The sequence below is a fragment of the Anoplolepis gracilipes genome, chromosome 9 (assembly GCF_047496725.1).
Source record: "Anoplolepis gracilipes chromosome 9, ASM4749672v1, whole genome shotgun sequence".
In the NCBI taxonomy this organism is placed as follows: domain Eukaryota; kingdom Metazoa; phylum Arthropoda; class Insecta; order Hymenoptera; family Formicidae; genus Anoplolepis; species Anoplolepis gracilipes.
The window spans coordinates 8,635,862-8,653,801 of NC_132978.1; the positions used below are offsets into that span (position 1 = coordinate 8,635,862).

Consider the following 17,940-nt stretch of genomic DNA (forward strand, 5'->3'; position numbering starts at 1 on the left):
GCCAATCGCGCGTCGAGGAACCTACACTAGTGACACTTCGTACGTGATGGTTCGTTTTCTGAAGTAGAGTGTTTATGTACTCGGTCGATAAAAGAGCGAACTGCATTACTTACAAATGATAAAGGTCCATTTATTTTTAATTTTTTTTTTTTTAATCAAAGAAAAACATACAGGAAAAAGAATTTAAAATTATAAATCGTTGGTTAAAATTATTGTTTGATGCATTTTCATTGCAGTCTAGTTCTTATTGACTCTTTCCACATAATAGAGACACGTTGGCAAGTGATGTACTGTATCGATAAAACGGGTAAACCCTTGTGACATTTGAACAGAAAATCCCTTTGTATAATTTGTGTTTTAATTAAGCGTAACCGTCGCTAGATGGCGCCCTATATTCTTGTGAGCGTTAAACAAAATTCAAATTTATTCTCAAGTATTCGCGAGTAACGATAGTAGCGAGAGCGTTTTTATTGCCACTTATCTAAAAAAAAGATGTGAGTATGATAAATATATATATTTTAATTTTTTACTTTTTTCTCATTGCAAGATAATTATATGTTGGAACTGGCTTTTATATTCTTGGTAATTATTCAAGTTACGAGATGATCCGACAAATATTAATAGGGTTAGATTAAGTTAAAAACATTTGCTTTTTTCAAATATTATATATAGATACTTGTAATATATACGCAAATTCATTATATGCGCAGTAGTTGTCGGTTTGCATTAACATTTATAAGATATTTATAGAATAATGATAACTACTTAGCAAGAGCCTTGTTATCGAATAAACCGCGGAAGTTTAATTGCCGTTCACCTGGCGGCGAGACAAATATTTTTTTTATTTTTATTACATTTGATCAGTGTCGAGTAAATACGAAAATATTTCTTGTATTACTTTACACATAACTTTTTTTCGTTCAAATCCTAAATTGAATTATTCAACTCTAAATTGTATTTAAAATCACGATTTAATTTGATTTATTTTTTAACTTTATTTATTAGATAAAAATTACAAGGTAAATTATATGTATACACAAATATCATTAGGATATATAAAATAGATAATAATAATATATAATGTAAAGAAAATATATAAAATATTAATTTAATCATTTAAATGCATTGTGCATGAAGTGAATTAAAGTTTATCGATTCAGATATTAATTTTATTTATAAGATATTACATATATCTTCGTGAAAGGATGTTAATTACAATTGCTTATTTGCGGTCGAATGAATCACACTTGACTTCGTTTATATGTTTGCGGTCAATGTCGATTGAAATTATCTGACGTTCTTTCCTTCCGCATATAGCATGACAATATATCTATTTTTTATAAAAGTGATTATTCACGATAAAAGTTCTTTCTTTCATAATTCCTAAAAATTTGAATTTCCTTAAATGTAGATTTCATGGAGAAAAAAAAATTAAATCTCGACCGGATTCGGTATTTCTCGTAAAAAAAAGTGAGCGGTCAGTAATTTTTCGTGAAACAGTAAGTCGTGTTATCCATCCTTCAAATAAAATATACACCTTCTCACATGCATGACATCATTATTTTTTGCGATATTAGTCACGCTGTTGATAAGTCATACATGACAATACCATAATGACATTGTACATACAACATACATCAGTGCACCAAAAGAAGAAACTTGTCGCAATAACTCGTAATATCTCATGTATATTTGATGTAATGGTTCATTTGTATTTAATATCAAATAGCTAATAACGATATTAATAGTCCATTTTATGATTTATATTGTTATTGCTTATAGTTATCAACAATAATATCATGAATATGCAATATATAAATTGAATAAATATTTATATAGAAAAGATTCTATATGAAAAAAAAATTAAATATCATTTTAATTTGAATTTTCATGTATATGTAACATTATAAATATATGTGGCAAAAATCAAAAGATTTGAGAAAAATAAAAGATCTATTTTCTTTAAGGAAGAAAATTAGTTTCTGAGAGAAGAAAAAAAGATTAATTCAAAGATATGCATTTGAGCATATGTAAAAATATGATTCCACATTGCTGAATACTAATGAAAGAATGCCCATTTGACGTACAAATAGTTACGAAACTGTGTATAAAAGCGAATTGCTTGTTAACGGATCGTTAAACTAACAGCACATTCTTTCTGCGTTGTGTAAAATCTCATGACTAACAACTTCTTTTTTTTTTTTTTGTTTTAAGATCGCAACGTATGAGAAGAATGTCGAACGCAGCCTTCAAGTTAAAAGGATACATCGTCCTTTATGCAATGCAAAAGTGGCGTCGGTGTTTGTACAGAAAGCTCAGAATTAAACGTTTTATGCCGTCATCGTATCTTGCACAATAAAAATGAATGGATGACACGAAGGAAGGTTCTCTGCGAGGCGGTACTCATCGCGTGTAAATCGTGTCCATATATATATATGCGCACACGTAAACGATTGTTGGTATGCTATTGCATTCATTCTATACACATATGCATCAGAATCTTTGCGAGAAAATTTACACCTACATTTTCTTGTTTACAGCGGCATTGACAAGACTACGGAGGATTTATTGAATCAAGGCACCTGTTATATCGATGTTAAATGGCAAAAGAGGCGCGGTATAATTTATAATCAAATTTAAAAGAAGATTTACATCATACACAGATGAGTAGATTTGAATAAATTCCATCAATTTTTTATTACCAAAATGAGAGAAAAAGAGAGGAGAGAGAGAGAGAGAGAGAGAAAGAATTGCAATTGTTATATATTGATTTTGATATACTTTTATCCGGCACGTATCTTAACTCGATCGATCGAAAAAAATTGGAAGATGTGAATTTTACTCCATTTGTGCGTCACGCACACGTAGGAGAGCACGCGGCGCTTACATATGCACACGTACACAGTGGGAAAGCCATCGACTGCGCAGCCTGTTCGCGCAAGTCCCCGTAAAAAGCCGGGGGCGCGATTCCATCGGTCTTCGTGCGCCGCACGCGCTCCTTCGCTCAGTTTGTATTCGGTATCCGAGTGAATTCTCTTCGACAAAGACGATAGGAGGTACGTTCGATTCCCGCGATTCGAATCGGACACTTTTACTTTTCTTCTGCGAAATTGACGTGATAACAAAGGATCGAGCGACCGCGGCGAATAAGTTTCATTTTCGTGAGATTTTTCGAACGGACAGAAAGAGAGAGAGAGAGAGAAAAAAATAGTGATCATTGTGCCATTATAGTTTGCCAAGTGTTTAAAACAAATAAATTTTAAAGAAAGAGACGTGCAGGTGTCGACGGGAAGATGCTGCCACCGCGAATACTTGGTCTGTTGGTGATCCTTCTCGCCGTACAAGGTGAATGTTTTTCGATTTGTTTGTTTCTTTTTTTCATCATATCGGATAATAACAATGTGTCCGATGGCTGTCATCGTGACTTCATAACAAAGTGTTGCTTTTGAGACTTTAGACATTTTTTTTTTTTTTATTAAAATAGATCATTTTAAAATTGAAAATTCGTGAGAAGATGAATGTGTTACTTTTGATGTGATGTTTGGAAACTATTAATTATGTGATAAAATGTCGTTTTTCCAAACTAGACTTTGACATTTGGCGAACCTACTTTAGATAAGATTTTGTTATCTATACTTTGTTATCTTCAATATTTGTTGTGCAGAGAACATAAAACATTTTGTTTTCGTTATTTAATGTTTCACAATAAGACTACTTTTTACACAAAAGTTAATAAAAAGAATTAATTATCTTATTAGATCCAAAATCTTATTATCTCTTACTATGAATATATGAATAAAATATCGAGCAAAATGCAGATATTTCATGATTTAATTTTATTATTGATTTGGGATATTAATTCAGACCAATAAATTACAAGATGGAAAAAAATACATAAGATGGAAATCAAAAAGTAAGATAAAGTTATTCACATTCATATTCTTACATGTATTTTTGGGTGAAAGTGATGCGCTAAGAGAATCCTTTCTACTGCAATACCCTGGATTTATTATCACGTCACGTTAAGAAACACCGCGTTTACAGATACATGTTACAGATGATGACCTAAAGTAGATTGCGGTAACGAATAATCATTACGCCAGTGAACCAAGCAAATGCTATCGATCATCATCTGATTACGTGTCGGTAAAAATCTAAATTGCATCGTCAATGTGCATTGTCGATCTCTCTCTCTCTCATTGCGCCACAAGTTATTCAAATAAGGAGTTCGAATGAATTTATCCATGCGCGACAACTCGGCGCGATGGAATAAGTTTCGTACCTGAGGAAGAAGCAAAATGATATATTTATAAATTTAAACATCTATTCCAAGAAATTATCTTGAAAAATTAATTTTCAAATCTATATTTATTTAAGGATTATTTTGATTTTTTAATTATAACTTTTAATTTTAATTAAAAATGTTTCTTTTATATATAAATAAATATATATTACATTATTAGTATAAATATATAGGATCGATTTACTTTTTTAACTTTTATAACTTTTATTATCTTTAAATGTTACTTTCTCGCCAGATTTTGATAATGTAATTTATAATTTTTGGACTTGTTTTTACTTCTTTCCGGATACAGAAATATCAGAACAAACAAGAAATTATGATAAATATTTAGGTTCATATTTACGCAGATTTAAAATAAAAATTGCGAGAGAAGAAAAGATCTCGACACATCTTCTGTAGAAATGATTGCGAGCAACGCTAGTTGCTAGTGTGCGACTTGTAATCGACATGCAAGTCGTAATCGCTGCTGCGGAAGTAGCTATTACGTATTTTAAAAAATTTAATTACGCTTCCTGGTGTACCTACGCACCGGAAAATATTGTATTTATGCCTGGACAAATCGGCCTGGCGATACACAAAGTCGCGATCGCGTCTCGCATCGAACTCGATCATCAAGTTGCAGAATGACACTGATTGTGCTAATTCGAAGATGTCGAATTGATTGACCGAGGTTCGATCAAAAAGTTATAAAGAAAATTTATAAAATTGCATACCAACGGTTGTGCAAAGTTTAACATTTGTCTTTCTTTAAAAGGAGATTCTGAAGAGAAATTCTCTATGTTTTTTTTTACATAATTGTCTTTATAAAATAATGAATAACAGAAAATTCCACGATTATTATTTCTTACATTAATAAATTGATTATTATTGGTCGTTAGAATGACGTTGAATAAAATTTACTAAAAGGATCTAATAAAAAATATACTAATATATATATTTAGAATATTAATGGCTTAAAAACGTGTGATATTCACTTTCACACGATCATCGAGCGGTTTTCCGTTCTGCTCGTTTCTCATTTCCGGTTCTGTCGTGGCGATTACATAATTCGCTCTTAAAAATCAAGAGGATATCTGACCGTGCCGCGTTTGAGAAAAGATACATTGGGGACAGATACCCTTCATCGTCGGAAGGAAGAGAGTCTCGCAAAAAAGAGCGCGTCCGTCTCAGTATAAATTCCATTGAGAATTCTGCACATGAGGCATCACGAGCGTTTGGCCCACAGAAAGAACCGGTGGCAATGGCTGAATGGCTCGAAAATAAGATGAACGAGACTGATTACCAGATAGGGGGGGGGGGGAGAGTGCGTGGGGGGATAGGGGGGGGGAGAGCCAGCCAGGTGAACACGAGTTTCAGGTAGGAGAAAGAAAGCCCGAGGGGGCAGATGGTCGGGACGCGGCTGACCGATGGCCGGTTCGAAAACGATTCACAGCTTTTTGGTAACTGTCCGCTCAGAGAAATCCTCTCCTCTTCTCCTTTCCTCGAAAGCGCACATTCAGCGCTATTCCATTTTCTTCCTCCTTAATAATAGGAGCGGCTTCCTTTCTTTCTTCTTATCCTGGACCACCGTTGAACCGTCGCGTCGACTCGTTTTATACGTGACTGCGATCATGATACGCTGTCTAAAGTTCTAGACGAACCGCAGGATTAGGAAAGAACCGGAATGCGTACATATTATCTATCTTTTTCTAAATCAGCTTACCACGAAGTAGTAAGAAAAATTAATTAACCATGAAATATTATTTTGGCTTATTGTTGACGAATTGCAAAGATATCTTTTAGCTAAGCTTTGAAATTTATTTCGTGAGAAATATAGATTCTTAATTGAAATAATAAAAGAGAACAATAAAAAATAATATATTTACAATTATTAATTTATTTTTAAATGCAATAAGATAGGAGAGGTTTTTAGATTAAATTAATACGAAAAATTAATATTAACAATTTCAGATATCTGGCAAAGAATGCTGCTCATCAATTTTATTGAAAAACTTTTACAATGTTGCAATTATGCTATCATAATTATTCGAATTAATTCTATCCACTTTATGTATCAATTTCTGTTAAATTTTATAATCTTTTATTTCATCCTTTGTTTTTTAGGAAGGTAAAAGATGATCTTTTGTAAAGATAATTCTTCAAGAATGTCGTACGAACGGTATCACGTAAGTGAAATAGAATCTTCAGTGCATGAGCGTGATACGGAACTGATAATAACCGAGAGGAGAGCGCGGCGGCTCGATGACAGCTGGGCGACACAGTGTCGCGGAGCAAACACGCGGTTGAGTCTCCAAGGACTCGGTTGGAATTTGAATTGGTGATTCGATAGTGGTGATGTACGAGTCGAGTCGCGCGGCAACAGTCGCGGGTGTGCGATAATTTAGGTGCAGTACCCCGATGACAGACATTATCGCCGCGAATTATGCTTACGATCGCAATCCGTAAAATTTAGCGGCTCGGTTCGGTTTATCATTATGCACGACCTACATAAGGTTAATGCTAATTTATAAAACGATGTTAGGTGCTTTTAAAGTCAAGAAAAATGGCAAAAACTTGTACTTTAAACATGCTGTTTTAATAGATAAGATAATCAATGGAAAAGTATAATAAATTACAGTTTTAATAATATTAAGTAACCTTCCAGTAAATTTAAAAAAGAAATTTTACTTTTTTCTCAGTATATGATAATTGTTAAATAATTAAAAAGATAGCTAAAAATTCTTAAATTTGTTTTAACTTGAATTATTAAAATTATTAAAAAAAAAACTGAGTGAAATGACAATCGGAAGATGTTGAAAGATAACTGAAAATTTCTTGCATTTCAAAAATGTATTATTGGTTCATAAATCACTATCGATTCATATGCATGTCAGAGGTTGCGAGCACTAACGGTTCTCCCTTTCGCAATAAGATAGCATATTTTTGAAATATGTCGAACGCGGGGAAAAGAGGAAAAGCCGGTTGCACAAGATAACATGTGCGTACGATACGCGAACACGCGTCGCGTATCAGACGGTTGCGCAACTAGATAGACATTACAAGGATCCTTGTCAGTGTTTCTTGAATTATTCGTTATTTTTCCTCCGCTGCGCCATCGACATTCGTAAAGAAATTTAAGGGTCAATGTAAATGAGTCTTGATAGCAACCAATCCTCGTTTAAATCCTGAGTTGTTTGCCGATGTCTATGAACACGGGAATTTGTTCCATTCACATGATTCTACTATTGTCTGTACATTGTCATCAATCTATTATTTCACTCTACATACTTATGATCTTGTTAGAAATATTCTCTAATAGTGTATTGTAAATAATTATTAAAAGAACCGGGTTTTGAAACACGTCAACTTTTTATCAATTTACTGGAAAGTTACTTAATATTATTAAAACTGTAATATATTATATTCTTAATAAATTACAATGTATTCTTTTTATATCACGATGATAAAACTTTTTGATACAACGGGAAAAATAACTATCATAAAAAATCTATCTCTTCGAATCTCTGGATTCTAACTCTGCCGAAGCAATTTGATTTACATAACTAAAATTCGATTTGTCATTGAAAGAGACTTTCAGTAAGTTTAGTGTTTATTTCTTTACTTAAATGATTATATCGAAGTAGTAGGAAAAAACCAACATCTACATTTTAAGCGAGTAAAATTTTTATCTAATCTGAGAATACTAATAAGATAATGTTACGATATAATTCATATTACATGTTTCACGTCATCTTGTATATTTGTACGCGTATAATTTTCTCTTAATGTTTTCTCCCTCGAGAATACGTGTTGATGTGATACGAATATTTATCAAAAGATTACGTCACACATGCATGTTAGTTTAATCCTCTAATTAAGTAATTGAGCTGGATAAAGTTGAGGAAGAACGGGCGAATGCTCTACGGGAGATCGGAAGCCCGCATGAGAAAAGAAACGTGTCTGCCCGTGTATACCTTAAGCAAAAGGCACTTTATTCTTTTCTCTTTTCCGGTATATCCCTTGTAGGAAGATGGCAACATTAATCGCCATATACAACGCATCCATTCCGTTGTGAGGAAACGCGATACTCGAGTCAACCGGACTATTACCGTCCATAAGTTTGTCAGTAGAAAGGACAGCTGGTCTCCAACTCTTCGAATCTCTGAATCCTATTTCACGTTGTATAACCGTCATAAATTTTTCGTATTCCTATGACATATTAATGCGAAGAGGGACATGGAATAAAATTTCGTTTCTTTGATTTTATTATAAATTTCACTGTAATCCATCCTTATTCATAAATTTATGGACGTGACAATACATTCGTTATTGAAACTGCTGTTTTGTTTCACGGAGAAACGTTAGAATTTCGTTAATCGATTCTCTTCATTTCTGATTTAATTTTTCATTTCATTGCCTCCGGCGTTATGTCGTCGTTGCAAGATTACAAGAGAGATTACGGAAATAACTAGTCTTGAATCACAAAAAACTACGGTAGTACAAATGGATGCAGTTTCGAAATACTAATTGAATGTCTCCTTTAACGCAAAGTAGTGCATTAATTAACGTAACAAGTAATTAAAAACGTATTTAATGTAATAATAATTGCGTGTTGTGCACACAATTTTCTCGATCCGGTAATGCGCATAAGAAAAACAAGGGAATGTATGATTATCGGTCTTTGAATTACAGCTCTGCTCAAGCAAGATTGCGCCTTTCGCCCTTACATAACGTGCGTTTTATTATATCTTTGTAGCAATTCCCGTGGATGATTTGAATGCGAAGCATTTGGCATTTTTCCTCATTCGTTGGGAACGCGATAAAGCCGTTATACGTATTTGCTTAAGAATCTTATCGCGCGAGTTGAACATGCTTTCAAGTATGCCGATGTTTATTGGAAAAAAATTAGCATGTAATTAATCCGCGATTAATGCCGCAGTTTCGTTAGCGCCAAGTTAACGAAACAAGAAGCTCTTACGACCTTCGTTCCTGTGTATCAAAATATAAATCAAAAACATAATTTTTTTGTCACGCTGCCTTTGACTCCTCGCGAATGCGATTGATAGCGCTGTTCTTATTCTTCCTCTACATTACGTAATCATTACTCCGAGAAATATTTATAACAGTATCGCGTTTCGCCACATCGACGCTCGCTGATCTGTGTTTTGATCTTTGTAGCGAGTATATTTTTCTTGTAAACTGATCTCGATGTAACTGCTGGACATTCAACAGAACTGTCGCTGAATTTTTGCAAATCGCATTTTTCGTAAAATTTGAGACACACGTGATGGATGTTCAAAATAAATACAAATTCTCTTTGTTAAAAAATAATTGAACTATACAATTTAAAAAAAATATATATATTTATATTCTAGATTTAGATCTGAAGAATCTCAGTGTTTTATTTTTAATTATTTTTTATAGAAACGAAAAACAAAATAATTTCTAAACATATACAAAGCGATTATAATAATTTCTTGATTTTTAATATTCGTTCTATGTTACTCTCTATTGCGTTGACCTTTAGGCTGTCAAATGTTGTAGCGTCATCTGGGCTTTAGGACCGATCGAGACAGTCCTACGTTCATGGACTCGCGTTTATTATACGAACCACGAAGAGAAGAATATTCGCACGAAGAAGACACGATTCCGATGTTCCCGTTTCGTTTTTAGGCCGAGTTCGTGTCGAGTAAAATTTCTCGCCGCGGTCGGCGTAATCCGAGAAGAAAGCGAGATCGTCCGAGATCCCCCCGCGGCAAGAAGGTACAGCTTTTTTATTTTCTGTTGTTTTTCGTGACATGTCTGTCTTTTACATGCTCATTACACGTACGGCAGCGATTTGCACAGCTGCAAGTGAGAGAGACGTCAGGGGCCGCGCCTCACAGCAGTCATGTAAATATCTTTTCTTCGGAGGCATTTTGTCTCTTTCTTTCCTGAAGAAAGAAAGGAAGAGAGAGATAAGATAAAATCGTGACTTTATGCGCAAAGCATTCAGGCGTTTCACTTATTCGATCGACAAAACGGCGCGCCAGAGAACGAATATTTCCTTAGTTTGCGCAATTCACTCCCAGAGAAAAAAAGAAAGAATGTAAATTTATCTAGATCTTCAACCTCTTTTTGTATGCCCAACTTCTTTATACTTCGTTATATTTGTTATATTACTGAGCTGACGTATTTTCTTTGACAAATGTGCATTATTTATATTTTTGAAGATTATATTTTTTTATTTCATTAAACGATACGCACACGTGATTGTGGGATATAAAAAAATTTGCAAAATGATACAGCAGGATAATTTTAATTAAAGCAATAAAGTATTCTTGACTAGTGACTCATCAACATATGATTCTTGTAACAGCTGGGTATACAGGTATTCTTGTAGTAGCTAGGTTTGCTTTGCAAAAGCAAGTTCAAGTGAGCATCCCGCTAATTATAACCGTGTGAATGTCTTGTGGATTATTTTTGGACGTGAACTTAAGGAATCTTTTCGTCCTGGAATTTTAATAGATCGGACGTGTTAAAAATTCTTCCAACCATTGATTTTATTAGTATTCGGTTTATTCGCGGCCATGTGGGAAATTATACAATGCGAATGTCAAACGAGATCAATCGTCTTCGAGCAAACATTCTTATATACCTAATAAAACTTCATCATATCAAGAAGTGTGCAATTCGTGTTTGTCTGACATTCCACGATCACGGGACATTTTATGAAGCTCGTAACGAATCGCTTAAGTTGATAAGCTCGACAACAAAATGTTTGTTGTTACATCGAGGCTATCGACGGTTTATCAAACTAGAAACAAAAATATATGTTATCATAGAATGTGTCCAACTTTTTTATGTTAATCGTTATGACTATAATTTTATGTTATGCATAAATATTTTATTAGTCATGCTAAGGGAGAGATTTGTCACGAAATAATATAAAAATTATAATAAAATCAAATATATGCGTCACACAAAAATCAAATAAACACGCATGCCTCGTGTATACAATGAGAGAATGCTAATTACATTTAAAAAGCTTTAATGCGGATAGAGAATAGATCAAGCATGAAGATTATTGCTTTTCGTAATTAGTGGAATTTATAAAAAAATGTATAAAAGAATTTATAAAATTTATAATGAGGCGAATTGTCAGTGAATCGGCAAGCGACTAATATAAAATCTTACCTGTTATATAAATTATATATATATGTGTGTCGGTAGAAGTTATCATATATTTCTGGTATACATCGAACACGTGTATGTCGCACGGTGTAATATATCGTAGCTTCTGACTCATATTCGGCTCGATTATGATGATGCTGTAAATTGAGTGACCATTGTCCACGCTCATGAAAATCTTGTTATGATCCAAGTCCATTAATAAACCGCCCATCAGATCCAACCGGTTTCGGATCTTCGGGACTTATCTACACGGTTTCGGATATTTTTAGTCGCGTTTAAACCATCGACCTGCGCACGTTTTACGCGTGACATGCTCTCTTTTTCCTCCTCCTCCACCGATCTTTCTATCTTTCTTCTAAGGCAGTAGGTATGTGTGTGCGCTTCGGCGAACATAATATCTTATAAATAGGGATTAGCTAACAGCTAATGCGAAAGAGTGATGCAGGTTTTATTTCGGTAACGCTTTCCGGTCACCGCATCTAATAGATATAGAGAATACTCCGTCTGTGGTCTGGTCTGGTCTGGTCTGGTTTGCTTTCTACGAGGCGGAAATTGTGTCGAAATCATCGTCAACTCGTGATCCACGAGCATTCCCGGTCTGTTTCTACTTCATAGCTTGCACAAACACATCTCGAGCCAGTATTCTCTTTATATACTTGATGTATGAAACATTTTGACATTTTAAGTCATAATTTGTAAAATATATGAACACTAGAGTTTTTCTATTACATTATATACAAGAAAGAGCTGTGAAATCAGAATCTTCAATTATTCATCGATTATTTAAAACTTGTATATTTATAGATCATATATGAGTTACACTTGAGTCCAAAAATAATAGTTACGCGATTTCCTCGTGTCGAAAGATATTTTCGGCAAAGCAATATACAATTATTCGTGTCAGTTTTCGGTAATCCGATCCTTGTTACACGCACGTTTGCTCGTGCGAAAATTTCTCAGAGAGCTTACCCTCTGACTTTGGATTATTATTATATATAGTATATATGGTAGGATCATTTTTAGGACAAGACGTCTTTTCTAAAGAGCTTTAGATCGACGTTAAGCCGATAAATTATATCCCCGTGAACCCTTACCAGGATAACGCCCAACTCGATAATGAGCACGCAGCCCACGCAACATTTCCAAGCCTCCTAAATAGTACCGGTACTGTTACTATAGTCAACAGACGAAACTTTTACCGTCGTGATAGCGGAATGGATTGATTCGATAATCGATCATCCGGTTGCGCACATCCGGTACTACGGAACGCATCGGGTACTAATTTTCGTCCGCGTAACTCTTTGTTTTTCTTCCACGATGCATTAAGAACTTTTACCTTTTACCTTTCTGATGATGATTTTTCGAATTAATTCAAAACTTGCCACAACATTTTGCGAAACAAAGTGACAAAGTATTATTTTTTTTATGTCAGTCTTATTCAGAAGTTTTAATTAGGTGTGTCTTCGGGATGTCTGCTTCTCTGGAAAAATATGGAGAACGTGAAATTCTCAGGGATTTTATATCTGGAAAAATCAAGAAAATCTTATGGAATTTTATCGAGAATTTTTTCAACAATTTTTCTCTTTTTGATTTTAATTTTACTCTCATAATGTAAACAATAGTCTTGTGTGTGAAACTAGCATCTCACTTCACTGACACTCATTAATTGTTGTGATTTATATTTTTAATAATTTTTGATAGATAAATAAACAAATGGTGCATCTAAGCACTTAAAATCTGGCAAGAATGCTAAAAAATCGTCGAGGGAAAAAATGAGACACAGCGTGAAAGAATTTTCAAGGAATTTTTTTATAAAATTTGAGATATTCTGGTTTCAAACTCTTTTTTTATTTTTGCTTAAAATTGAAAGTTTAAAATACATACTCTATAAAGAGAGATAATAACATGATATTAAAAAGATTAGCAAGATTTTAATCAAAATTATATGGAATATTTAAAAAAAAAATATTTTTTTAAAATTATACACATATACATTTTTGTATAATGTCAAGAGAGAAAAAAAAATAATTATGTTTAAACGAATATAATAATTGAACTTAATTCACGATTAAAGGTCTGCACATGATACAATTAGTAGAAATAATATACATCAATGATAAACAAAATAGTTTATAAATGATCTCGAGCCTTGCATTAATATCAAAATAACTATTGCTTATTTTATTCGATGAATGTAATAAAATTAGGTAATGCTTATAATTATGTTATGTTGAATTTTTTGACAATAATTCTAGCGATAAAAAATAATATAGATGTTACAGTGCAATATTAAAAAATAAATAATAATTTTAATCTTTTTTGTACATAAGAAAAAGAAAAAATTGCTAGAGAATTCGTTATAATAAGATATATGAGAAATCAATTAATACAAAAGTAAATATTGAACAAAATAAATCTACATATTTACCTATTAAATTGAAAAGTCTTACGTAGGAATCTTTTATGTTTGTCGCGTGCTTATATATTTAAAGGGATTTTAGAGACCTTTTCCCCAAAGCGAGTTGAATCGATTTATCCCTTTCTCAAAGGTTCAACTCAAGACCATATCCCCAATAACCAAAGGTGGTCCTAACGTATTTTTAGGATGTCGCTTGTGTACACATTCGACAAGAATAGCCCATCAGATCGATATTGTCAACGACCGCGCCGCTCAAGAGATAGTATATTATAATTATGTCTCAGTTGACAAACGTTACCGGCGTTTATTGTACGTGGCCGTGTGGAGAATAAGTCACATTTGTTAGCTCCGATTCGTATGGTACGTAAAAGTTGAGAAAGAGGAGTAGAAGAAAAAAAAGAGACTGACAAAGAAAGAAAGAAAAAAAAAAAAAAAAAAAAAGAGGAAGTCAAATAAGGTGCGTCGCGTTATTCCGTTCCAACACGATTTTCATCGCACGACCAAAGAACGGAATGCTAGTCACCGACATAGTCGGACTACTAACGACTCGTCCGTGTCTCTCTTCCCCGCTGCCCTTCAAATCTCATTGAGGATTCAAATCTCGTGTTTTCATTCTAATTACGCCGAACGCATAAGCAGCTAACGCGTCGCTGAGTCGTAAGGAGTTTCCGCGTCGTTTCGATTGCATCGAGATGATCTAGCGTCGAGATTTCTCCGAGCGTGACAAATTAGTTCCAAAGTTTAATGACATATCGGTTTGTATGTAATTGGTGTAATATTGTTGTACCTTTAAATTGTTTATTCGGGTACTTTTATTTAGGTTATTTATAAGAATTTTAGAGTCTTTGAGAATTTTAAGACGAATGTCAAAATATACCTACTTTTTTTTAAATGTTGAAAGAATCAATTTTAAAGGTGAAAAAAATTAATATTTTAAAGAAGAAACTAAATTATATTTAAAATATTTATTTTTTGTTAGATTTTGTTAATTGTATTGTTATAAATAATATTAAAATTAAGTTTAATTTACAATTAATTTTTTAAGTAAAAATTTAATCTCTCTAATGGTTTTGTGTTTTTAAAATTATGATCTTTCTCAGATTTAAAATTTTTTCAAGTTTTTAATGAATTAATAAGTATGTTAGAGAGTGTTGAATTAAACACCTTCAATTAACGCCTCAAGTCGAACGAAGGAAGATCTTTCTGTATCGATAACACGCGCTCGCTAGGACGTAACGCTTTTCGAACGTAACGGATTCATTGAGAGTTTAATGACGTGAGGTTGAATCACGATGACCGTAGGGGCATCGTGTTACGCGTCCAAGAAGTCGTATTCTATATGGTAAAGCGCAATGAACCACCGTCAACCGCGTTGGTGTTTCACTTTCCATTCTGCGATTGTTGCATCAGAAATTCCTAACAAACGAGTTATCGCCGAGAGTGTACACTGCAATTTAAATCAATTTTCTTCTATGCTGCGGCATCCGTGTTATTCAGGCGAATCGATCTGACATGGTAAAATCGATATACGCGGATTCCATAAGTCTCGTATATCACGTAGCTCCTTCCAATGCGAATGGACTCGGTCGAAATTTTGCGAAGCAATGTTTACAACAGTTATCTCATAACACAGAGCATTATATAAGATTAATAGTGTTATCGAAACTTGTTGTTTGTTAATATTAATTATTAATATAAAACCCATATAATGCTCAGAAAATTATTATGATTATTATTATTGCAACTTCGTCGTTTTATATCCACTTATTGTTAGAATCTTAAATATTTTCAATAATTATAATATATATATATATATATATATATAATATTTTTGATATGTTTTGATATGCAAAATTAAAAACATTTTAATAACAAAAAAGTTTTTTCTCTTATTGTTTTTTTTTTAATTACTATATAAATAATTACTTTATAATATAAGTGCGAAAATATATATAGAGGAATATTGTAAACAACTAATATAAAAATGTTACGCTTGAAATTGATTGAAACAGTTCTGCGTTCTTATTTGCTTACGGAAATAGGTTACCTAGGTAACTGATTAAAAATTCGCAATTACCTACGCAACCGCCAAGTCATTTCCTCGATATATGTAGCGCGAACGAGTGATTTGAGCGGAGGTCAAATCGCAACCGATAAGAGCAAGTTTGACACTCATTCGGAAGTTCGCGTAGTCGAGCAGGGACGCGCAGCCTAGTTTCCCTGAATGCGCTCGATTCATTGAGGGTTTAACGACACGAGATTGCACGGTCGTTATCGGGGTGTGTAGTAATACCCGGCGATAATTAACATACGCTCCATGTCTACCACTACCAGTATGTTTTTATATATTGTCGGGAAATATCTGCGGATCGCCCGCTCGTCCGGCAGATAAAGCACAAGCGAATCCCTGTTTAAATGATTCGCGCTTTATGAGTAACCTAAGAATACGTCGACAGTGTCGTAACAATGAGATGAATTGACGCGAATAAAATAATCAGCAGAGACTTTACTTTCTTTCCCTCTCTTTCTCTTTCTCTTCTGTCGAATTAAGGTGTAAAATATTATAATATTATTTATAATAATAATTATATGCTCAAACAAAATCAATAAAAATATTAGAAATATTTGAGAGTTAATATTTAACTAATTAAATATTTAAATATTTAATTATAATTAATAAATGATTAAGAGGGTTTATTAATAATCGACCAAACTGGTTAAATTAAGCTTTATACTTTTATTTTTTAATTAACTTATAAATAATATTATTTATAAACAATTTAATTATTAATAAATAATTTAATAAATTAATTACAAATAATATTTTAATATTTTAATTATGAATAATATTATAATCTATAATATACACCGCATATGATATAAAAAGACGACGTCAGTTACGCTTACACTTATTTAAAGCATATTATATTGAGGTAATTACGAATGAACAGGTCACCCCAAAAATATATGTTAGGGTCGAGGACCCTACATATGTATCCTCCATATATATCCGGGGGGTCAAAAAGTGCCCTGCCGAAGTCAATGTTAGTACATGCCGTTCAGTTTCCTAGAATGAGGCAGACTCATTCAAGGCAGAGTTTAACGACACGAAGTCTCAATCGTCCTGTTATCGTTGTAAACGCTGTAATATAATTCCACCACCATCGTGGTTATGTGCCATTCGCAGAAAAGATACAACGATCTCGCAGTGAGGTTTTTTCTTTTTATGATAACACGAGAAAACGCGGCGCTAACGATACCGCATAATATATTAATTCACACATAGGAAGTAAATTCTCCAGGAGTAAATTCGTAACCATAATCTCGGTGAACGCGTAATATATTGTTTTGACAGTTCTCGGATTGGAGATACGTAAAGTTGAGTAAAACAATTACTCATTACGTCCGGTACCGTTAAGGGGATATCAAACATGCGGGAGGGAGCATTATCGTATAAGATGAAGATCGATGAGGAATAGGCAATTATAATTATAATTAATCGAGATGTCTCCGGCGCCTCGGACCTCTCGTTATAATCGTCTGCACGCACTATGTGTATGCGTGTATACATATATGTGTACGAGATAGATGAGAGTAAATAGGCTTGTCTAATACGGTTAACGGATAAAATTATCTGCCAATACACTAGTGTATGTTCGCATTTTCATCAACGAGCGAGACACATGCTCGCGCTATCGATGCGTTATTTTCGTGATAAAGTATGAATATAACTTAATTGGGAGAATATACAGAGTATATTTTATGGCACTTGGATCTGTTGCTTGGATAGTTTATGTGCGAAAAAAGTGTAATTTCACTGATAGCATTTGATTATAGCTATTATAAATAGTAAACGATAATGATTTTGTTTGTCTCAACAATTCAAATTTTTGTTATCGGTTTTCTTTTAGTTATAATTTAACTAGGCCCTTCTCACTTTCTAATTCTAAACAGAGACAGAGAGATTAATTAAAGCGAGGTTAAAGTTAACCAACGTTGACGATACCGGTCACAAGTAATATTTATGGTGCGTAACTATGTAGGTTATTAAAGACGATACAGAGAT

The 17,940-nt window shown here is 33.4% G+C and overlaps 1 protein-coding gene across 2 annotated transcripts in view; it reads left to right on the forward strand.

Moving 5' to 3' along the window:
• The first annotated feature begins 2,983 nt into the window (after nucleotides 1-2,983).
• LOC140669363 (lachesin) overlaps nucleotides 2,984-17,940 on the forward strand; it is a 61,245-nt gene continuing 46,288 nt past the window's right edge. The window contains exon 1 of one of the 2 annotated variants that reach the window (XM_072899151.1): nucleotides 2,984-3,345. In XM_072899151.1, the coding sequence (XP_072755252.1) occupies nucleotides 3,294-3,345 (52 nt within the window). In that variant the 5' untranslated portion in view covers nucleotides 2,984-3,293. The remainder of the gene's footprint in view (nucleotides 3,346-17,940) is intronic. The other variant, XM_072899150.1, reaches the window with a different exon arrangement.